At 39.8% G+C, this 25792-nt stretch overlaps 1 protein-coding gene across 2 annotated transcripts in view; it reads left to right on the top strand.

The window, feature by feature from the left end:
- The window catches only part of CLPTM1L (CLPTM1 like), a 657087-nt gene that overhangs the window by 75208 nt on the left and 556087 nt on the right, over positions 1-25792 (top strand). For both annotated transcript variants that reach the window (XM_044065147.1, XM_044065148.1), the window contains exon 2: positions 14869-14969. In XM_044065147.1, coding sequence (XP_043921082.1) covers positions 14869-14969 — 101 coding nt within the window. The remainder of the gene's footprint in view (positions 1-14868; positions 14970-25792) is intronic.

Raw genomic sequence — 25792 nt, 5'->3', positions numbered from 1 at the left:
ACACTTTTTTTCTCAGTGGTTTCATTGCTAAACATTCTTAAACATTGAAAATATAATGGAAAACAAGTTATTTAGCTTTACAGCCATTTATTGTGTTTTATTAACATCAACAGAAGGAACCAGCATTACCGTGAAAATCTGGTTGCGATAATACGCAAGTACCAAAAATCCTTATGTGTAGGAAATGGGGGGGGGGATGCACTGATAATTAAAATGCACTAATTTTCATCAATGTTCACATAAAACAAACTTCATGCTTTACGTAAGTTAGCAACAAAGTGATCACTTAAATGCTAGCAAACAATGAAATATAACTTCTGATATATCCTGTAAAACACATTGCATTATAAACATTAGATATAAATATTATTACCATCCATTTATAGTAAGTAATAAGTTTTGAAAGACTTCATCAATAAGGGTGAATATGTTAAATAACTGTGTGATATAATCTTTTACTGAGGTTTTATATATGATGCATCCTACTTTACTGTGATTGAATTGTTTGTCATCTATCTTTCATGTAAATATTAATTGCTTATACAATAAGTAGACATTTATATTGTATTAGAACTCTGTCTGATCTATAATAGTACTATACCTGTTCAAAATAATATAAATATTGCTTATTCCTATTACAAATATTCTCCATATGAGAATTCAATTTATGGAGCTCAGATGTTCTGGATTGTCATGGTATGAGTGATAAATCTGATGGATTTAGGTTTATCCAGCAGATTAGGAATGATTTTCATTCCATGGCTAGTGCATATTTTAGTTTTGTTAACATTTTATTAATTTAAATTTATTTCCCAAAAACATTTTTAGTATGCCTGACCAAAACATTACTTTATTACTAAACACTCAAAGTATAAAACTGTTAATTTCCTTTAAAAGCTCAAACATATACTTTATAGTTATCAGAGGAAAATGTTTAATAGTCACAATGAAACAAAAAATGCATAGTCTAAATAACCTAAGATGGATTTAACTTTATTATCTTTAAATACCAATGGCTTAAACAATCCTAGCAAGAGATCAACGCTACTGAAATATTTAAAAGTGAACAAAGCACAAATTGTCTTCCTTCAAGAAACTAATTTCAAAACTAATGACAATTACAAATGGAATTCTAAGGAATATATGATATTGGCGCAATCCACTTATAAGACAGAGACAAAAGGGGTAACAATTTTATGGAAAACAAATGATTAACCCAGAAGTCATTTATAAGAATGAAGATAAAGAAGGCCTTATGGTTTTAGTAATAGTTAAATGTAATAACGGAATATGGACCCTAGCCAATCTGTACTAGTTCCCAGGCATTGGAACAGGAGCTGTTAAAAAAAAAATGGATTTAATTTCCAATAACTACAAATAAAAGACCGCTGCATACATCTGCTGTATCAAAAGCTTTAAACAAGTGGGTAGAATCATTTCATCTTGTAGATACAAATTTAAAGAAGATAAATCTTTGTTGTTTTCCCATCAAGATCACAGATTTGGTACCCAAACTAGAATAGATAAAATATTTGCTGCCCATGATTTACACTCTAAAATCATTAATTTCTCAATCACTCCCTGCCCCTTTTCAGACCACAGTTCATTAATACTATAACTTCAAAATGGGTACAAACCATTGATCTTTAACTCCAGAATTCCAACATATATAACTAAAAATAAAGAGTTCAAACCCTGGTTATTATCTGAATTAGAGATGTTCTTCGTGTTTCACTGTTGCAGTCATTACATTTGGGTAATCCTGCTGGCAGGTTGCCCTCAGCAGGCCTGAATTCCAAAGTCTTGGGTCCTGCGTCGGCTGCTGTCGCCCCTTCCCGACGTCAGGTCGTCAGGAGTATAAAAGAAGCAGCCGACCCCATTTCTGTCTTTCTTGCCGCGTGGTGCCCGAAGCAGAAGCAGTTTGCAAGTGCCGGTCGGCCGACTCCTGAGATTTTCATGTTCGAGTTTCAGATCCGAAGTCTTCAATAAAGCTAAGTACCCCGTTGGAGAAACTTTTTTTTTTTTTTGCTCCAGACCGATGTCAGAAAAAGTTAATAATTGTATTTCTTGTGGAAAGCAAAATACCTCATAAGGATTTTCTTTCTTATTGTATTCCTTGCCAAGGCCCTGATCACAACGTTACTGGTTGTCGGTTTTGTGCTAGATTTAACCAACGCACTAAAGCGTCTGTATGATTTTGCTTTAAACTTTTTTGGACGCCGGTTTAATTATCCTGAAATGTCGTCGGATAGCCATCAGACTACCAGAGTTTACAAAAAACAGAAAGAAAAACAACCGAGGCCCAAAACTGACGAAGCTTCTCCTATGCCAATCGCCAGTTCTCAGTGATGCACTTTTGCAGCCCCTGACGCCCGCTACTTTAGAGTCGTAGGTCGCTACAGACTCCCATGTGGAGTCGGCCGTGCCGCTGGATACTCAAGGTATTGGAGCCTCTGACGCTAATCCCTCAGATGGTTCCGGAGCCACTGAGGATGTATTCAGACCTAAACATCTTTACATTAAAACGACTTCAGCATCAAAGGCAAAGACTAAAGCACCTTCTAAAGCAAGGAAACCGACTCAAGAACCACGTGGACAGGCCTCTATGCCCAAAAAAACAGATGCTCAAAATGGCCGAAGACTTGATTACCTTGATCAGGGGTTCCCATCCCCCTCCTGATAAGAGGCCTAGGCAAGACACAGACTATGAATCTTCAGATCAGGTTTCTATTTCTTCTGATTCCTCTTCTGATCAGGAATATTCTCTTCCCCCCCTACGAGGATTTTGATGCTGAAGAATCTATACCTTCAGCATCTCCTCCTGAGGACTATTCCTTTGGGGAAACCTTGCATACCATGAGGGAGCATTTCCACTGGGTGAGCCAAGATTTTTCAGAATCTAAAAAGAGGCTCTGGGATTTTCTCTTACTACCTCAGCACAGGCCTCTAGCTATTCCACCTGTAGATGTGTTTTCGGAGTCTAGTCTGACCCCTGACTCTTTACCCCCAGCTCCTGTTAAGCCTGACAGATATTACAGGGTTCCTGACTCACACAAATTTCTTTTTAAAAACCCTGCTGCTGACCCAGAAACTATTTCACAGGGTCCAAAGGGAGTTAAGGCTTCCACTGCAAAAAAAAACAACCCCCTCTGACAGGGATTCAAGGGCACTGGATAGATGAGGAAAAAAGGTTTACACATCTGCAACTTTGGCTATAAGGGCCTTAAACTGTCAATTTGATATGCTTAAGTATCAGCAACATGTCATGGGATTGCTTAAACAGAAAATGTTAAATTCTGAATGTGCAGAAAACAAGGAAATGCAAGAGTTACTGTATGCAGCAGAACAAGTTGGAAAGCATAATTTGCAATGTGGTTTTGATTCTTTGGAGGCCTCCTGCAGGGCCGCAGTTACGAGTTCTGTAATTAGGAGGCATGCTTGGTTAAATGAACAAAATCTGCCTGATCATGTCAAAGTTAAATTACTAGATGCACCTTTGCAGCATGATACTTTTTTGGGTGTTAAGGCAGAAGAGATGTTAAAGAAAATGGTGGACAAAGCTAAATCTATGCAAACTGTCAAAATAATTTTTACAAGTACAGCCACCCAGGTTTAGTAGACACTGGCCTACAAAAAAAATTGGTCCTTTCCTGTGTCAGACAGACCTCAAAGGGGTAGAACCAGATGCCCTAGGGGGTAGATCCCAAGCGCAAGGTTCTTATAGGCCCAAGCAATGGGGTGCTTCTACCTCCAAAGCTGGAGAAGATAGATCACAAACATACAGAAAACAGTCCCATTGACTCCCCTTGCCTGCACCAAGCACTTATCTTCTGGCAACACCCTTAGGGGGAACATTAGCACTTTTTGCTCAAAATTGGCACATCATAACCCAGAACAAGTGGGTTCTAAACCTAGTGTCACAAGGATACAAGTTCAATTTCCATACTATGCCAAAGGCAAACGGATGGCCAGATCTGCCAAAAAATCAATGGGCAGAGGTGCAAAAACAAGTCTCATCTCTTCTGTACATGGGGGCCATTCAACAAGTACCAGAGCAAGAGGAGGGACTAGGATTTTACTCAAGGCAGTTCTTGGTACCCAGAAAGGACAAGGCCTGGAGGCCGTTACTGGACCTATCTATTCTGAACACTTTCCTGGAGAGTCCAAAATTCAAAATGTTGATTTTGCAGCAGCTTCTGCCCATGTTGGGCAAGGATGCTTGGCTTGTGACTTTGGTGCATGCAGGTATGCCTCTTTTAGGTCTAATCAGACAATCATGCAGACGATACCCAAGATTCAAGGCTGGTTCAATGCATTACCAATTCTCTGCACTGCCCTTTGGCTTATCTACTGCGCCCAGGGTCTTTACAAAGCGTCTTACACCAGTAATTGCATTCTGCAGACAAAGAGGAATACAAATATATCCTTACTTGGATGACTGTCTCAAGTAGAGAACAAGGACATTCTTCTTCAACATCTGGTGTTTGTGAAAAGACTTCTATCATGCCTAGGGTACACAGTCAACAAAAAGAAATCAAAACTGGTACCCTCACAACAGATAACATTCCTGGGTGCAAGCTTGAATACAACTGCCCAGATGGCTTATCTCACGCCAGACAAAGGCAACTGACTACCTATTTCAAAATGCTGGCAACAAAGGCCCAGTTATCTGCAAGAAAAATTCTGCAGGCTTTGGGCTTCATGGCATCCTGCATCCTACTATTTCCATGTGCAAGACTGCATATGAGGAAACTTCAATGGTACCTAAAAAGTGTTTGGACTCAACATTGCCACAGCCTGGAAACAGTCATTACTCTCATTCCCTGCCTGCAACAGGAGTTTCGATGGGCAAACGCTTGCCACCAGAACAAGGGACAGCCATTCACATGATCTCCAGCCAGGCAGACACTAACGACGGATGCTTCAGATTATGCCTGGGGAGCCCACTTGGCAGGAAGAGGCACGCAGGGCACATGGTCCTCAAACCAAATGCATCTACATATCAATCAAAAAGAGATGTTAGCTGTTCAAAATGCCCTGACAGTCTTCAAGGATCTACTTCATCCGGGACAACTACTGATTAAAGACAGACAACACCACGGTCATGTGGTATATAAACAAGCAGGGGGGCACACACTCTTACCCCCCTTTGCAGACTAGCCATGACCTTGTGGGACACAGCTTTGACTTACCAAGTACATCTGCAGACACAATTCCTGCCAGGAAAGGAAAATAGTCTGGCAGACGAACTAAGCAGAAACCTCATGGACCCCCACGAGTGGAAGCTGGATCCACAAGTCTTCAGCATGATAACAAGGAAGTGGGGATGCCCGCACATAGATCTATTTGCCTCCCCTCTCAATTGCCAACTAAAAAGATTCTGCACAAGGACTTATCACAGACAGGCATGAAAAGTGGATGCCCTATCAGTATATACCTTTCCTCCACTGCTTCTCCTCCCCAAGGTGCTCTTAAAAGTTGGACAAGAGAAGCCAAAGATGATACTGACTGCCCCAGACTGGCCACGTCAGCACTGGTATCCAGTACTAAGGAACTTCTCTCTATACCCGGCTTGGACCTTACCTCAAATACCTCGACTACTGTCCCATCAAAACAATCAGATCATGCACAGCCAACTCAGGACATTAAACTTGGCAGCATGGCGGATAATGTAGACATACAAAAAACACCTCTCAGTAAAGCTGTGATGGATGTCATTCTGGAAGCCAGAAGGCCTAGTACTAGAAAGTCTTATGCTGGAAAATGGAAGAGATTCTGTGCCTGGAACCAGGCACAAGGAACTGATACAGTGGTACCAAATATTCCTCAGATTTTGCAATACTTAACTGAGATGCTGGACAAAGGCCTATCTTTTTCATCTATTAAAATTCATGCCTCTGCCATTTCAGCTCATTACAATACAGAGCCACCACTTTTTTCTCACCCTTTATTAAGGCAGTACCTCAGAGGAGCCAGAAATTTAAGGCCCCCAAGAAGACTACCAATACCTGCATGGGACCTCAACTATGTCTTGGAAAAGCTCACCCTGCCTCCTTTTGAGCCTGCTGCTACAGCTGATATGAAGTTTTTATCTTGGAAAACAGCTTTGCTCTTGGCAATTACTTCTGCAAGACGATTTTCAGAGCTACAGGCACTCATGGCTGTGGGACCTTTCATCATTTTTTCATCCAGACAGTCTCCCTGAGGACAAACCCAACATTTATACCTAAAGTAGTGTCCAGTGTGGCTCTTAATCAAGCCATCCATCTGCCTACCTTTTACCCAAATCCACAGAACAAGGGGGAGAGAATTCTGCATTCTTTGGACGTACACAGACAGCTTAGATTCTACTTGGACAGAACCAAAGCTTTCAGGAAAACAGAGCAAATTACTAGTGGCATATGCTGCAGGATCACAAGGAAAGCCCATCTCAAAGCAGACTGTTTCTAAGTGGTTAGGCCACTGCATTCGTTTCTGCTACTTACACCATGGCAAGCCAGTGCCTAAGGGCATTAGGCCTCATTCCACCAGAGCTGCAGCCACCTCAGCAGCCTTTTTCGGGGGAGTACCTACCACAGACATTTTAGAGGTGGCTACCTGGAGTTCAGTGCACACCTTTACAAAGCATTATCATCTGCCACTCTACTCTAAATCCAGGGCAGGCTTTGCTACTGCAGTTCTGCAGGGCCTCATAGCTGCTCCTTTTGCTGTCTAGTTCCAGCCTCCCAACCAGAGCTTTGGGACTCTACCCAAATGTAATGACTGCAACAGTGAAACACGAAGAACCTTGTACAGTTGTGTACACTTACCATAAATGTAGATGTTCGAGTGTATTCACTGTTGCAGTCCAGGTTACCCACCCACCTTCTCCCTTTTTTCTTTTGGATCTTATCTTTCCTTCTCTGATTTATACTACCTATGTGGTGTATTTGCTTATAGATGAAGGTAAAATTTATATTGATGTATTTCTGAATATATATATATATATATATATATATATATATAAGTATTTCTGAATATATATATAAAGTTTGGCTACCCCTTTTTGGGGGCACCTGACATCTGGGGCAAGAAAAACTAAAGAAAATGGCGTTGGCTGCTTCTTTTATACCCCTGACGACCTGATGTCGGGGAAGGGGCGACAGCAGCCGACGCAGGACCCAAGACTTTGGAATTCAGGCCGGCTGAGGGCAACTTGCCAGCAGGATTACCCAAATGTAATGACTGCAACAGTGAATACACTCTAACATCTACATTTATGGTAAGTGTACACAACTGTACTTTCTTCTTGGATATTAATTACACCACAGAGGTAAATAAAATAATGATATGGACTCTTTTTAAAAGCTTGCATATATGGTAAATGCCTAACTTGGTATAAAAAAAAATCAGAGAATGGGATTCTGAATGATTAGATCTACAATCCAAACTTTTGTCATTAAAAGCTGAAAAAATCAAAATCATTTGTAGATGAAAAAGAAAGTAGAAGTATTAAACAATAAATACAACAAAATTGTAACATACAAACTAGTTTAGCTTTAGAAAAACTAAAAATTAATACCTTGGCCACTTCTCCCAAATATCTACATAATTTATCCACAAGAATCAAAATACAGTCAAAAGCTAATAACATTAAAAGTATTTTCCATGAAAAGAAAGGGAAAAATGTCTCGGATATAGGTGATATTATTGATGCCTATAGAAATCACTCTAGGGAACATTTCCAAAAAGAAAATATACATATTGATCTATTAAATCTAGATGAAAAATGTTCCAATATAAAAAAAATACCAGAAAAATTAAAACTAGATCTGCAAGCTCCCATATCCTACAAAGAAATTACAGCTACAATAAAAGAGGGTAAAAATAATAAAGCTCCAGGTATAGATGGCATAATTATGGAAATATGTAAACTTTTTTATTCAAAGATACTATCCCCTCTTCCATAAAACACTATTAGAAATTCAGTCACGAGCTTTAATACCACCCTCTTGGAGATATTCCTTAATCACACCAATCCTAAAGGAAAACAAATCCCCAAACTTCTGTACCTCAAATAGACCTATATCATTATTAAATAATGACTGTAAGATATTTATGACAAGATTAACTAACAGAATGAAAATACCACTCTCCAGAACAATAAATAATGATCAAACTGGATTTGTATATCATAGACACATACATGACAGTATTAAAAGGATAATTCTCTTCTAGATTGTTAATAAAGAAAATAAACACTCATAATTGGCTTAGATAAAGAGAAAGCCTTTGATTCCCTAAAGTGGGACTATTTATTCAAAATCCTAATGCTATTTGAATTTCCTGCATCCTTTGTTCATCTCCTAAAGAATATGTATACAAATAATTTAGTACATGTCAAGTTAGGTCTTTTTACCTCTGAATGTATACATATAACATTAGGCACTAAACAAGGATGTCACATGTCACCTTTTCTATTTGCTCTGGCTATTGAAATATTGGCAGATTCAATTTGTAACACTATAAAAATCAAAAGAATAGAGCTTTATGAACAATACAATTCTAAAGTAATGCTATCTGCTGATGACATATTACTAACATTGTCTAATACAAAAGAGACATTAGAAAAATTAAATATATATTAATTGACAAATTTCACATGACTTCAGGATTCCATTTCAATAAATCAGAATCAAAATTTTTATTTTTAACTAAAAACGAACTGCAGATTAAGGGGGATCCACATCATAGGGAAACCAGTATCTACCATAAAATATCTAGGAATTGAGTTATGCAAGGATAATGAATTGGTGTCAAACTACAATAATGTCATCAATACAATTTAAATCTCTGTGGAAAAATTAACAAAATAATAACATTTGAAAGACTAGTTAATAAAAATGGTTTTACTGCCCAAGATCCTAGATATAGCCATGGCAATCCAACTGTTACCAGAAAGAAATGTACTTAAAGAAATAAATTCATGCCTAATAAAATTTTTATGGTTTCCCAAAAGAAGCAAAATAGCTTTAATACATCATATCAGACCATGGAAACAGAGAGGATGAAACTTTCCTGATATAGAAACATATATAAAAGCATCAATATCTAAAACAATCTCAGATTGGGTAAGTCCAAATTACTCTGCAAATTGGAAAGAATTACTAATTGTGTAATATCAGTAAATGAATTTGATTTACCAAAAAAATTTTCAAATAACAGATAAAAACAATTTGCCATGGCACATATGTATTAGTATTCAATAAAACATAACTAAACCCACTAAAACTCATATGATTAATTATTACATTGACTCATTTACGAAAATTATTAATGTAAATATAGATTTAAAAATCTGGTTTGATCTTTTAACACCATTTATTGTCACGAAGAACATAAAATATATAGAGAAATTATTAATTCCTGGGAACAGAAAGGATTTGTTTGTTGGCTCCAATGTATCAAAGAACTAAAAGTTTTAGATATGCAAGTAATAAAAACAGCATACAAAATTCTACAACAGGACTGGCAAACTTTACAGAGTATTCTGCCATATTCCCAAGATTTAAGTAGAATAATTAACAATTCTTCATTTAAAGAAATACCTAAATTAACGAAATACATATCATATATAATGATTTTGACATGGGAAACAGTATTTCAGAATTTTACAAAATATAGATTAACTATAAAACAACACCCACAACCTCATATTGGAAATGTATAACAAAAGGACACTCAATACAGTTAACTGAAGATATTAAAACAAATATCTTATCAATAAAATATACATGCTTTACACAATACTGGAAAGTTTTTAATTGGAAATGCTTGCACACAGCATTCTTAACCCCAGACAAAATCAGTAAAATTAGTTCTTCCATAAAAGGAATATGTTGAAGATATGAGCAAGTACACAATGCAGATTGGAACCACATTTTCTTTGTGTTAAAATTAAGCCATTTTGGAATGGTATTAATAACTTTTTACAAGCTTTATTTAATGACTCATTTTATTTAACTAAAGCTCTTGTATTATAAATGTGAACGAAGGTCATTTGAATATGTCAAACGTATCTAGTATGGACTATACTTGCAATTTCAGGGAAGTGTATAACAAGAAGATGGAATACAAACACAATATCAACTTTTGAAGACTTATACAGCCTACTGAAGAACACAGCATTATTGGAAATTAAAATTAAAGAACTACAAATTTAACCAAAGCCATTTATCAACAACCCTTGGGGAAAAGTCTTATCGTTGATTGAAACTCATCAGACACTGATAAAAGATTGGACATACTTATAAAGTAACTGTATACATTAAGATCTGTTATAGTGTCAGGCTGATGTAAATAGTGTACTTAGTTATTTAAGATGTTGGGTATAAATACTATGGAATTCATTCAAATGTATTTGAAAAATGATAAAAAAAGGAAAGTGTCTTTGTTGAAGTTGATATTTTTTACAGAGTTTATGTGCTGGACTTTTGATTTGTAAGAAGTGTCTGATTACATAGATTAGATGGTAGTTGCAAAGTATATCAGGGAGTATACCAGTCTGTTTTATTTTTTCACAGTTAGTGGATAGTATGCATTCCAGACTGCTAGCTTTGCCAGAGGTTTTATGATATCTTGCAGGACTTTTTAATTAATTTGTGCGCTGTGCCTGCAAGTGGTCCATTGAGATTAGTGCACTGTCCTACTGAACAGATATAAATAAATACTTGAGTCAGACCAAACAGAGTGATAATTTAAGTGGGGAATGCTAGTGTCTTGATTAGATAAGTTTGTGTTAAGGCCACAGGGAAGAAGGGTTTCCTGCTTTACTTTCTTGCTATTTAGTTGACTGTGTTTTCATTGGTATTAATATGGTTTCTGTTTGAAGATATGTGTGCATCTGTTATGCATATTACCTTATTTGAATTTAATTTAACATGGGTTATTATTAGTTTTTCCCAGACAGATTTTGGAGATTTGTTAACGTGTGTAGCTACCCCTGAAGCATGTTGCTTTGGTCATTTCTTATGTCATGTTGAGAGTATTTCTTCTTCTTTAAGAGATTTTAACCATGATATAGTGAGTACTAATATGTGGGCTGGGAGGGGATGAAGCCATATGTGAAATTTGCTAGTCTTATTGCAAATGTTGCATGCATTTATATTATGAGTGAGCTGCTTTGGTATGTTATGTTGTGTGTGTAAATTTAAATGAGGGTGACAATATACATCAGTGTCACAGTCCTTTCCCAGACTTGAAACAGTCGGTTATTCCATGTTCTATTCTGTTTTTTTGTTCTGCATACAGCTTCCTCAGGTGGCAAGGTGACTTGTTATGGCCAGCACAGTCAAAGGCATTAGAGTAGCCAGTAAAGCAGAAGTAAATATTTTCTGGAACTTCATTTCTTTCTTTATTACATTACATCCTGTGTAGGTGAGACCAGGCTCTTTCCACAGAAATCACAAACGGTTCTTTTCCTTTGTCAAGACCAAATTAAGCCAGGTTTCTAAACTTACCTTTTCCAGGTGATTAGTCAGGCCTATTAAAATGTCGGCGCTCAAAATGCCGAGTGCCAACAAGCAGAACAAATAAAAAGACCAAAAACCCAGAGAAGAGTGAATTGCGAAAATCATCATTCTCCTTAAAACTTTTTGTAGGGGAGGGCAAGCTCCCCTGCACTCCCCCATCCTCCGGACTTATGTATACCAACTCTGAGATTGCCATACCTCGGAGTAAAGTGAATATTCTGAGAATTGGCGTCTTGGAGTTGTTATATACAAGTCTGATCTTTTGGCCATTCATTCTCCATCTTTTAGGGACTCGCTGTACTGGTCTTTTCAAATGGTTACCTATTAGCCATCTCCAAAGTTTGTCTATGACAGCAGTGTGTGTGCTCCATTCTGCCTGAGCAGTGGTTATGTCTGCAGCTTTTTCCTGGTTTGCCTGTTTAGATGATGGCCGTGAAGCTTATGTGTGCTCCTCCCTTAACACCTTTGTTGACCAGTGCAATCTAGATTTGATTTGAAAATCAAGTCTTCTTTTGGGGTGACATTATCTCTGGTGTGTTCCCATGCTAATGTTCAACCAGGATAGTTAGAGTGGGGGACTCTACAGTGATGGTTATTGAGGGTAGAGCTACTCTTACCTGATATGAAAGTTATGCATTTCTCATAAGATCATGAAAAAGAGGAGCCGTCTTCCATAAAGTAGGCTTCCCTCCATTCCATACCTTTGCATCTGGTCTGAAGTGTGTTCAGATTTGGAGTGACAAACTTGTATGCTGTATGATGACAAGGGGTGCATTTTATGCAGTCTGAGAGTTTCATCTGCCAAGCAGTTGTAATGGGGTAGCTGACCTACTGGGTGTGGAAATTAGACCATTTTCTCACAGAGCTCTCATTCAGTTAAGACTTTAGCTTTCATTTGTTTAAATTTAATCCAAAAACTAAATACAAACTTGGTATTTTTCACCACATTTCAAAATTAAAAAATTGCCTATAGTGTTCACTTCAAGGATTACATTTGTATTGTTAGAAGAAAAAATAAAAATGCCAGTCAGTGTGTTCACTCAGACTACAAATATTTCATTGAAAGAAAAAAAAAAATATTATTTAGTCTAAAGTGTGATACCTGAATTATTGAACAGAAAAAATATTTTGATAAAACAAAAAATAAAAACATTATAGTCACTCTCCTGTTGTTAGAGGTGGTAAGCTAATATTGTAACCAGTCAGCAAGAAAGAAACCATTTTAACAGGTAAACATTTAAAGTCAAGGCACCCACAAGGAAAACCAGAAGTTAATGCAAGTTTGCTCTAGACCATAAAGTCATATATTGGGAGCAAGACAAGGATGATAATGATTAGTTATGTTTAGGCATGTAATGAGATTAGGTATTCTTACAGGATGCTAGGGAGATGGGTCTAAACAAAAGATTATGGCTGGATTCACATTCACTGTTAGCCGGAACCACTTATTGATTATATTAGAACAAAACAGATTGTTGGCATGTACACCCAGCCAGGATTCTGAGGGTGAAGCTTTTATAGGTTCATAGGTTCATACTAGGCTATCTGCCCTTGGGCATTTACAAGCCTAGCCAGAGTGTGTTTGGCTTTCGCCACCCATTTTAAATTAATTTTGCTATGCCCTTTTTCGAGGTTAGTATACTGTGCCTCTGTCTGACAGTGACACAGAAGTGATACCCGGAGTAAATCTACGATCTCCCATCCACTCATCGGGATTCCTCTTGAAGAGAGTCAATGAGGGACTCTGCCTAACCTGGACTGGGATTTTATTCCAGAGTGAAGGGAGCCTCTGGGTTATGAATCTGTCCCTCCAGCATGTCCTATTTATTTCAGTGCTGAGGTTCAAGTCTCTCGAGCGCGTAGCTCGATGGGATTTGGATTTTCTGAGGTGCAACATGTCCATTAATTCCGGGTTGGGCATGGCTTTATACGTCAGGCACAGATCGCCTCTGAGCAGGTGGTATGCCACTGAGTAGAGCTGGAGTTTCTTTAACCGGGCAGCATACGGCATCTGTTTGAGCCCTTTGATTCTCTTGGTGAGGTACTTTTGGGGTCTTTCCAGTTGCTGCAGGTGTCTGGTAAGGTACATCCCAAAAGGGGCATTGTACTCAATTATGGGCCTGATGAGGGATGAGTAAAGAGGCACGATGACCTCCCCTGATCTAGATGTGAATCCCTTCATGATTAGGTGGGCTATATAAAGTGTTTTTCTAACCACTTTGGCCACGTGGTTGTCGAATGAGAGAGTGCTATCAACTTGGGTCCCCAGGTCCCTCATTACTTCTTCTGTACTTGATGGATTACCATCTATGTGGTAATTTGTGGGCACTTTGTTTTTGCCGAAGGGGATGACTATACACTTTTTGGCGTTTAGCTTGAGGCCATGGCTCTGGTACCAGTTGTCTGCTTCTATGAGGCCCTTTTGTAGTATGCTTGTGTCGGCTGGAGAGTCTATTATGGCTCCCAGTTTGCAGTCATCTGAGAACTTGGTCAGCCACAGTCCTTCCGTGTTGGCCTGTACCTCCGAGAAATATATACCGAACAAGAAAGGTCCCAGACTTAGCCTCCAGTTTGGCTATATGGTTGCATCTCTCGCATGTGTTGGAATTTGTTGGGAGGAGGAGAGGGTTGTCTGTGTACATGAGGCAGTTGTAACATTGCCTCAAGATTCCCAGATTCACCAGCTGAACCGGAGAGGAGATTGACAACTGACCTTTGGACATGCTAGAATATTAGTGGGAATTCCTTTATAATTGAAAAAAGGGCCAATGGGGAACAAAGTACTCAAGGGGAGTTTGTGAGGGTGTAGTGCTTTTAATTTTTTAGTGCTGACTTATAAAATTGCTTTAGTGAGCAAGTGCCAGACTTTAGAGTAGGAATAGGGTGTTTATTATGAGGACTATATCAGTTCTAAGGGAAAAAGTGAACAGTCAGCTATCGTGTCTGGCATAAGGACATTGTCCATTGTCAAGTGTTACTATGTACTACGTATACTTTTTTCAGGTACTTCATTTTTATCCTTCTTTTTTTTTTTGCAAATGTGGGAGTTCTTTTTTTGACTACTCTGTATGTTAGGCAAAGGGAAAGAGGTCACTGGCATTAACATTCTTTCCTGTTAGACTTTTGGCCCATCTGCAACAAATATGGATTGGAGTATTTTGTTTCTAAAATGTATTTTTATACCATGTGATGTTTGCCTCATTGCACAATAAGACATTTGGTGATTGGAAGGTAAGATATGCAGCTTTTTATGTGAGCGCATTTCACACCTTAGAGGGAGGGTGCAAGTCTTAAAATGTTTGTTTTAATAAATGCAGATTATATATATGTTTCTGATTTAATTTTGTTTTTCTTTCAGCTGAGCATATATACCACTACAAGGTCCAGTATTACTTCAGAGACCAACATAGACCTGATTTTCAGTGTAGACAATTTTAATATTGACTCCAAATTTGAAAGGTAAGTTGCTCTCCCTTAATTTTAGTACACCAGAATGTCTGAATTCACATGATTGACTAAGGGGAATAATAGTTTAAAAGAGGTGGTGGTGGTAATTTTTTTTGAAAGACGAAAGATCTCGTGTTTGAATTTTGTCAAGATTTTGCATCCAGAGGTGTTTGCGCTCATCACTTATACCTAGTTGTCTCTCATGTCTTGTACAGGATTTTTTTTTTTTGCTGTCAGCATGCTGTTATGCTTCACACTTTGAAAAAGTAGCCTAGAATGCCATTTTGTTTTGCTTACTCCTACTATTCGCCCAGCTGCTTGACACACATATGGTGTTGTGCCTGCAGTATAGTGACTTAGGGTGTGAAATTGTAGCTGAAGCAATATACCTTTTCCAGTGTGAATGACCAGACAGAGGTAACTTGGCTCGTAAAGAATAACTTTATTAAATCCACATACAAACACACACACAAAACTAACTCTCGCTGGCACTCTCTCTCTCTCTCTATATATATATATATATATATATATATATATACATATATATATATATATACATATATATACACATATATATATTTATATCTGCAGAGAGAGAGGATTTGAGTAGTGTGTCAGTACAGCTTATCTAAAAAAATGCAGCCATAGTTTATAACTAGCTAAGAGCAAATGAAACAATCTTGTCTCTTTCACTTGAAAGTCTCTTGAAACTTGCTCATCACTTTTTTATTTTTTTACTTAGTCTTTTGTGTAGTCCATTTCCAAATTCGAAGATTTATACAATTCCTGCTTTACTGAGCAGTGCCAAGCATTTTATAGGCTCATAGGTAATTGAATCTAACAACCCTAAAGGGCTTTTTTTAAGCCTGGCCATCCTTTCCAAATATATCTGACAGGTTTTACCACTCATTTGATTGGAGTACAGCTTGTGTATGGCTGATTAGCATACCATCCCTCACGTGGATACAAACTCTGCACCTATTGCACTGTCATTCAGGATTCATGAACAAGTGGGGCCATCAGGATAATGAAATGAAAACTTAATTGCCTTAAACATTTTTAACAGTGTAATTATTTTTGTTGTGTATAAGTCATCACATTAACCGTGTGTGATTTTTAGTAAGAACAACAGAGGCTACCTGTGCAGGTAAATTATATATCAGAATTACATTTAGCATTATTTTAAGCTCATTTAGTCACAAGCAAAACCCTACATCATCACATACTCAACCTTCATGTAACCTGTAATTTCAGATTGCAGTGCATTTTGCACCACTGCAGTCCCCCTCCTTTGACATTATTTTACCAAAATGTGTACCTGGAAATTTTATTATACTTGGATTCAGAACAAAATATCTGTATTCTATACAGTCTAATGTAATAAGACCCAATAGTACAATACTTGCCACCAAAAAAAAAAAAAAATGTTTGCACTTTATTCATTTGATTATACTGTATTTGTGTTTCTTCCTACTTTATTACATTATTTTGTTTTGCCTCTTCTTAAAAGTACTCAATTGTATTTATTCTTCTGCATTTATCACTGCTTGGTAGTAGCCTGATTAAATTGTAACTGTTATTCTAAGGCTTTTGGTTAAGCACTTCGGCTTCAGACAGGTTGTTTTACATTAAGAAGGTTTGTGGTCTGTACTGTTGTGGCAGGACAGGTAGCTTACATCCTTCTAAGTTGGGAATTGCTGATTGAAGGTCCAATGTATGTTATTCTAAAAGTGTATTGTTCTAGTTTAAGCACTTTGGCTTCAAGCCAGTTATTTAACGATAAGAAGGTTTGTGGTCTGCACTCTTGTGGGAGGAGAGGCTAGATTCTGCCCTTCTCAGCTGGGAATTTCTGGTTAAAGGCTTATTGTGCCTGCTTATTTGAACTGCTTATTTCTGAAATTGGTACACCGTGTTTGCTGTAGCATAGACTAGATTCAGACTTGCTGAATCTAGTTTTATTTGTATAACTTGAACACTAATCAAGACCATCTTTTTTCGGAGAAGGTTCCCCTGCACCCTAGTGGCAGGAGTGTGCAGTTAGAACTTGACAGATCGAAGACTGCTGGAACAGGGCTCAGTTTTAGCTTTTATTGGTTAATTGGTTAATTTGTTTGCTCATTTTCCACCTTTCCTAGCTAGTATAGTCCAGATCCCAGGCTTTGGTTTCAGGACTTTATTTTCTGTGTTCAGAGCTATCCAGAATTGCTGTGGTAAAGGGAAGTCTTACTGCTTACCATTGGGAGTGGTGAGCATTGTACTGCCTATCTAACACTAGAAGAGTGGTTTCCAGCTCTGAAATTGTAATTTTATTGGCCTTTTTGGGCTGATTTCTATCCCTTTCAACTTTCTGGCTTAAAAATGCGTGTGTTTGTGCATTTTTCACATTGTGCAGCACAGTGGGGCTACAGTAAAACTATTCCAGGTGCCAGAAAGTCTGCTCTTCAAAATTTCCCTTAGAACTAGCTGGTTTCTCAGTAGCACCAAAATCTGAGCCGCTGTGACTAGCACTTGCTCTAGAACCTGCTGGAATGCACTTGGAAGCCTTAAACTGACACAAGCACTCAAATCTCCTTGTTAATAAGGAGAAATTAATCGTAGGCACTAAACAGCCTATAATTGCAAAGTACCTTGCAAAGGTAAGGGAAAACAGCTCTTGTACTTTACAAAAAGCACCTAAACCGGCATGTCCAAGGGTCAGCTTCTGGTGATTTCTCCTGTCCACGTGGTGAATCTGGGCATACTGGGCAATGCAGCAACTGTCTCATGTACACAGACAACCCTGTCCTCCTACCACTCAACACTACAAACCCGTGAGAGATGCACTTACATAGCCAAACTGGAAGCACCACACCTCAAGCAACACACAGCCCTTCTAAACCCACACCATCAACACCCACACATAGCAACACTAAACCTACATATGAGAAAGCCCTTAACATTAACCTGCCCAAGCAACAAGGACCTCCGAAGCTGAAACGCAAACAAACACCAGTCACAACCAAAGTGACACATAGCTCACAACACCAGTGTGCTACTCAGCAACAGTACCTAAGGCAACACAACGTACCCAACACTTTAGTCATAGGTGACTCTGTAGTCAGGCACACTGATGTCCCACTCACCAGGCTGAACGAGGAGAAAATTACAGTCAGCTGCCTGTCTGGTGCCAGGATCCGCCACATAACGCATGCACTCAAGTAACTCCACAAAAAGTACAAATATGACTCTGTCATTGTCCATGTTGGAGTGAATGATTTGAGACGTACCTCTCTGGACTACATGAAAATAGACATGGAAGAGCTCTCAGATCATGTGGCCCAGGCAGGTATGACCCTAGCCCTGAGTAGCATCCTGCCTTTGCCCGTAATGATACCACAGTATAAAGACAAAATGATTGACTTCAACAATTGGCTAAGCTTTTGGTGTCATTCAAAGGGGATCCAGTATCGGTCTGCCTGGGACGACATGATAGACAAACCACAATGCTTTGCCGGAGATGGTCTGCACCTGTCACCCCTGGGATTCAGGTTACTGGCTATAGCTCTTGCCACCCCTATAGTGCCTTTTTAGGCAAGGTTCAAAGGACAAAACCACCACCGTAACAGATACACGCATGCAAAATCTGAAAGTAATGCTACTCCATGCTAGAAGTCTAAATCTCAAAATACACTCTCTCGAGGCACTCCTAAAAATAGAGAACATCAATGTCTGTGCAGTAACTGAGACCTGGTTCAAGGCTCCAGAGAGCACCCCTGCAATACCAGGCTACAACTTTTATCACACTTTTCAGCCACCAAACCAAGACCAAAACACTAAAGGTGAAGGAGTGTCCATATTCACCAAGGATATTCACACCTCCAGGCTTGTTGCCCAACACAATGCATCTGAAATTCTCCAGGTGCAACTAACACCTAGGTAAGACTGCCACCCAAATTGTAGCTTGCTACAGATCCCCCACCATGCCCCAAGATTCTCACTACACCTTTCTGGAAAATATTAAGATACAACCAAATGCCCAAATACTGGGTAAGTTTAACTACCCTGCCATTAACTGGGAAAACTACTCGGGTACCAACACCTTTTCCCAACGGTTCTTGGAATTCATAAATTCCAACTCCCTGGATCAACTAATCCATTGTCCCACAAGGGGCTCCAATATCCTAGACCTGGTCATTACCAACATGGGAGATAGACACTCCACACCAGTGGTCACCCCCTCATTGGTCAGATCTGACCATAAGCAAATCACCCTTGGCATCCACATCCCCACCCACCCACCCACCCCAGTACAGAAACCTCTGTAAAAAAACTTCTCCAAAGCCAACTTCATGCTACTCAAGTCAGAAGCGACAAACTTCATAACACCCATGCAGACAGGAGCTGAAAGTTCGACTGCTGAATCCTGCACTAAGGCACTGTACAAGCACATCCACTCGTGCATGAATCGTGACATCCCAAATAGAACCAAGATGCTCTCCTCCAAAAAATAGGAAACCATTCTGGTGGTCTCCTGCCATAAACAAACTGTACAACAGAAGGAAGAAACTGTTGCAGAAAAGAGGAAAATCCCAGGATGCAAAAAACTCCATTACCAGCCTCAGTAAGAAGCTGAGATCCCTCATAAAATCCTCCAAAGCTAGTTCTGAAAATAAAATTGCCAAAGATTCCAAAGACAACCACAAGGCATTTTATAGTTAATGTCAAGGATATAAATGGCAATGCCCAGATCTGCTCTGAGCTACAACAGAATGGCATTAAATATGCTGATTCCCAAGGATATTGCCAATATACTGGCAGATCGATTTAGTGCAAATTTCACCCCCCTCTCACCCCCTAAATGGCCCATCTCAATACCAAAAGATTGCCAAATTCCGGTAATCATGGCCACACGGGTAGAAACCACACTCTCCAAAGCTAAGAATTATGTTATGACTCTGATGAAGCCGAACTGTTTGGCGAAAGCATTTTATTGTGCTTAGTCTGTACCTGTCTGCCTGTTCAATAAAATCCTGTGGTGAATTTACCTTGGTGATACAACTGCTGGACTTTGTGGTGATTTGGAAGTTCTTTTATTGAATCTGCCCTGGTGGGTGTAATATTTTTCTTTTTAAGAATACAGCATCCATGGGACCAGATGGCATCCCGCGCTGTGTACTACATGAACTACAAAATTAACTGGCACCTCACCTAAAGTGTCATGTTTAATCATAGCCTCAGCTCAGGCTTCATGCCCACTGAGTGGCGCACAGCTACAGTTATCCCACTCCACAAGGGGGGATCCACCTTTGATCCTGGGAACTACTATCCCATTAGTCTGACGAGCCTGATCTGCAAGTTTATGGAACGCATTATCATGGAACTTATAAACAAAGACAGTGACAACCTTAAAACACTGGACCCCACCCAGTTTGGGTTCGTGAAGGGCCGATCTGGTCTCTTGAACCTGATTGACTTCTTCAAATCAGTCTCCAGAGCTGTGGATGAGGGTAAGGCGGTCCACACAGCCTCTCTGGATTTTGCCAAGGCCTTCAACACCATCCCCCACTCTGGAATCATAGATAAACTTACTAAGCTGGGCATAAATCCCTACGTCACTCGATGGGTTGCCAACTGGCTTACTGACAGAACCCAGACTAAAAGTAGCTGACTCCAAATCCAGCTCTAGACAAGTGACTAGTGGAGTACCTCAGGGTTCAGTCCTGGGACCACTCTTGTTTGGCATCTACTTCTCAGAAGTACAGGCCAACACTAAGGGACTCTGGCTAACAAAGTTCGCAGATGACTGCAAACAGGGAGCCATTATTGAATCCCCAAATGATGTGGATATTCTACAAAAGGGCCTTACAGAAATGGATGCTTGGTGCCAGAGCCATTGGCTCAAGCTTAATGCCAAGAAATGTATAGTTATCCCCTTTGGGAAAAACCATGTACCCTTGAATTACCACATAGGTGGCAGTACACTAAACACTGAAAGTGTGATGAGAGACTTAGGGACACAGGTGGACAGTGGTCTCACCTTCGATAACCACATTGCCACAACAGTCAGGAAATCCTTCTATGTGCCACACCTCATCACTAAGGACTTTTCATCCAGACAAAGGAGGTCATTGTCCCACTGTACTCATCCCTCATTACACCCATTATAGAATGCAACTCCCCATTTGGTATATACCTCACAAGACATCTGCAACAGCTGGAAAGGCCGCAGAAGTACCTCACCAAAAAAATCACAGGCCTAAAGCAGATGCCCTATGCTGACCGTCTAAAAAAAAAAACTCCAGCTATACTCTGTGGCATATCGTCTACTCAGAGGCGATCTTGCTTTAACATACAGGGCCATGTCAAACCCTGAGCTGTTGGACATGCTCCACTTAAAGAAATCCCAATCCCTCAGAGCCACATGCTCCAGGGATCTAAACCTTGTCATCACAATGAACAAAACATGCTGGAGGGATAGGTTCCTGACCCAGACACTCCCCATACTTTGGAATAGACTGGCCATACAGGTCAAGCAGAGCACCTCCTTGGCCCTCAGATAGGAAATTCACCCCAGGGAATCCTGTCAGTCGCCCTTCTAGACAGGGGTCCAGGGAAGTAAATATTGTGGGAAGAAATATCCAGGGAATTGTTATGGTTAGGCTTGTGTAGGCCCTAGGGCCAGTAGCCTAGTACCAACCTATGAACCAGTGATTTTTTTTATTTATCATGAATTGCTTTGTTTAACATGAACATTTTGTCAAAACACTTCCTCATCCATTCCTCCAGACTCTCCCTTGCCCAAGCCTTCTACTCAGCCCCTATACTCACAAACCTCCAATCTAATCTTCTGACTAAATTAGAACTTGCCTATAACAAAATTGCAAGATTTACATCTAACCTACCCTACTGCACTCATCAGTGTCTAGCCCTAAAAAACCTGCAGTGCTTGGAATTTCACCACCAAATTCTATTACCCCAGCTCCTCACAGCTTATTCAGTCTTACACGATTCATCATTTTGCCCCTCGCTCTCTATTCTCATCCAGCCATACACTCCCAACCGTGCTCTTTGTAGCTCTCAACAGAGTCTACTGCAAGTTTATATGCCCAATAAAAATACTGGCAAACTACTCTACAGCTACTCCATTGTAAATGCCTGGAACAAACTAACACCACATCAGATCTATCACTAACTTCAGCTCATTTAAAACTGCACTAAAATATGCCTCCCAAAAGTCATGGTTATACCTTTGCAATGACCCAACATAACTTCTCTTCTAGACCCAATATAACTTCTCTTCCTATCTGCTATTATTTCTGCCTGTTTTTCCCCCTCTCTAAGCTGTATATTCTACAGTTTGAATAAACTCTACCACTTGGACTATTGTCCCCTTGGCTTCTATTACTATAGTCTTTAACTTATTTCCTACCTACACTGCTTTTGTACAGTCTCCCTACCTTGGATTATTCTCTTGTTTTTCCTCTATACTTAAGCCACTTACTATAGCTGTCTTCTTGTCTTGTCTTATACTGTCTGCATGCTAATATTCTTCTTGCATCTCTCCATATTCCTCATTATGCAATTTTCTGCCTGCTTTACTATCATTATTCTTGTCCCACCTTAAAAAATGATAACCTAGTTACCTGCTTGTACTGTTTGTCATTTTATTTAACTTCTTTTTAAAAATGGTTTCTGCTGTAAGCATTGACAATGTATGTTATTGTTTTTCATGTTGGAGCTTTTTTCCCTGAGTCTCCACTGAAAGAGTCTCTACCCAGTCGGACTATCCTGGTTAACAAATGTCAATAAATAAATAAATGCTTCCACATAAAGAAAATAGCAAAACAACTAAGATATTTGTTAGGATTTTTTTTTTCTCAACTTAAACTTATGTTCAAAACTTTAAAAAATGGTTCACCCAAGAATTACTAACAGAAAAAACTTGTACTTTGTAATTCTTGAAATACTTTTAAATGATTTCTGATTGTTTCTTTGTTAGAAATGTAAGAAGAATATTCCTGATTAGAGGGCATGTCCTCATTAGTCCCATAGTGGTCATTCCAGTAGTATTTTGTTTTTCATGTCTTTAAAAGTAAAAACAATTTCTACAGTTGTCAAATTGTTTTTAACTTCTCAGTACCATGGAAAAACCCTCAGCCTGGAAATAATGTCCTTGCCAAGGTCCATGTTAGCCACACCCAAGTCATCTAACATTTTAACTTTCCCAACTGGTAACGTGGTTGAATGTCCAATAGCTGGATCACATTTACGTAATTTTGGAGCCATTACAAAAGTATAACCCCAGTATTGCTAACGGCCCCTAGCAGAACTTGAAGATTTTTCTCAGATGGATTATAGAATTTGTTTTCTCTCTGCTTATTACTAGGGAGAAGTGTGAGGGCTGCCATTCTTGGTTGCCCTTAATTCTGCATGAGTTTTTTTGGTCATCTTTACACAGTTTTGGTAAGAAGAGTCCTGAAAAATACATTGATTATTAGTTTATAGCCCAGTATTTAAAAATGGATCTGCAGAATTTGCTTTTGAAGTCTAGCGATATTCTCCTCCAAGCTTTGTATCCAGCTCACATTTATTCGTTAATTGATAGGTGGCAGTGTGACTAGTATGAGTACCTCTCAGCTGTAGGGTCCGAGATTCGATCCTGGCTTTCAAATACTGTTTAAGTGGTGTTTGTATGTTCTTTCTGTGTTTATATGAATTTCCATGCTAGGAATGATGTTCTTCATCTCACATTGCTGCAGTCCTTACATATGGGTAGTCCGCTGTCCTCGGTCGGCCCGAATATCAAAGCATTAGGCTGACGTCGGTCAAGGCGCTTAAGACTGACATCAGGACGTCAGGGTACAAATGCGCATGACCGACGTCATATCCTCAGTCTTTTTTGCCGCATGGTCCGATGCAGAAGCAGCGTTGCAAGTGCCGTTCGGCGTTCTGAAATTTTTCGAATTCGGAGTTTCAGACCGAGTCAAAGTTGGCTAAGTACCCGTTGGGAATATTTTAGTTTTTTCTTGCCTCAGTGGTTTACCGGATGTCAGAAAAAGTGAATAACTGTATTTCTTGTGGGAAACAGATACCGCATAGGGATTATCATTCTTTGTGTATTCCTTGTTTGGGGCCTGAGCACGACGTTGTTGGGTGTCGCTTTTGTGCTAGGTTCAATAAGCGCACTATTAAGCGAAGGTTAGATTGTGCTAGGTTGGTCTTCGGGAAGCGGTGCAATTATAATATGCCGTCGGATTCTCCGGCGCCCGCTTCTTCGAAGAAGCGCAAAGACAAAGCAGCTAAACCCAGGCAAGAAGAGTCGTCCGTACCGGATGCCGGTTCTTTAGAGGCGTCAGTGGAACCGGTGGTTCCGACGGAGGCTTCTCTGGAGTCCCAGGGGGAGACTTTGATATTGCAGGATGTGGCCTCTCAGGAGGCAGGTCAGGCTGAAGGGGCTTCTCAGGTTACTGTACTCCCCTCCCTTCCTAGGGTGGTTAGGCCCTCTCCTTCTGTTTCCAAGGCTTCTCCCAGAGGCAGGCCAGGTTTAGCTTCTGTTGGTGTCACTCCTAGTTCAGCAGGGTCTGTGCCCAAGAAGCACATGCTTAAAATGGCAGAAGATTTAATTACTTTGATTAGAGGTTCTTTGCCCCCTCCTGATAAGAGGCCTAGGGTGGAGCCAGAGTTGGGGAGTTTTGAGCAGGCTTCGGATGTTTCAAAGTCTTCGGCTGAAGACTTGCAGGAGTACTCTCCTTATTCTGATTCTGATGCAGATGATTCGACTCCTTCTGCTTCTCCTCCAGAGGATTTTTCTTTTTCAGAGACTCTTCATTCCACGAGGGAACATTTTAAGTGGGAAGGTCAGGACTTCTCTGATTCCAGGAAAAGGCTTAGGGAATTTTTGCTTTTACCCCAGCATAGGCCCTTGGCCATACCCCCTGTTCTGGATGTTGTGGAAGATGTGTTTGCAGAGGCTTCACTTAATCCTGATTCTTTGCCTCCTGCTCCTGTTAAACCGGATAGGTATTACAGGGTGCCGGAGGCTCATAAATATCTTTATAAGAGTCCTAGGGCGGACCCAGAAACTGTTAGTCAGGGACCTAAGGGTGTCAAGGCCTCTGTTGTAAAAATCCGGTTCCTCCAGATAAAGAGGCCAGAGCTTTGGATAGATGGGGAAAGAAAGTCTATACTTCTTCCACCTTAGCTATGAGGGCTTTGAATTGCCAGTTTCACATGTTGAAATATCAAAACTATCTTCTTTCTCAATTGAAGTCTAAGGTAGATGCTCTGGCGGAAGGCATTGAGTGTAAAGAATTACAAGATTTGGTACATGTCTCTGAACAGGTGGGTAAGCATTCTTTACAATGTGGTTTTGATGCTGTACAGGCCTCGTCTAGGGTGGCTGCCACTGGTTCAGTTCTTCAGGCACGCCTGGCTGAGGGATCAGAATTTATCTGACCATGTTAAGACAAGGATTTTGGATGCTCCTTTACAGTCTGATGTGTTGTTTGGTTCACCTGTGGAGTCAGTCTTGAAGAAAATGGAAGACAAGGCTAAGTCTATGCAGGCTGTTAAAGATTTTTGCAAGTTCAGCCTCCAAGTTTAGTAGGAATTGGCCTGCTAAAGGGTGGGCGTACCCTTCTTATGATTCACAGTCTAGGGGTAGATCTAGGCGTGGTAGGGGCAGAGCTCAGAGCTCCTTCAGACCTAGAACAGGAGTTCACCTGCACAATCTTCGGTGAGGGCAGGGGCCAGTCCTTTCGTAAACAGGCCCAATGACCTACCTTTTCAGCTGCCAGATCCTTCTTGCCTGGCAGCACCTTTGGGAGGAAGGTTGGCACTCTTCAAGGAAAATTGGA

Source organism: Protopterus annectens, chromosome 3.part0, assembly GCF_019279795.1.
Source record: "Protopterus annectens isolate FY-2018-M chromosome 3.part0, PAN1.0, whole genome shotgun sequence".
Taxonomy (NCBI): domain Eukaryota; kingdom Metazoa; phylum Chordata; order Ceratodontiformes; family Protopteridae; genus Protopterus; species Protopterus annectens.
This window is presented reverse-complemented; position numbering and strand designations above follow the sequence as displayed.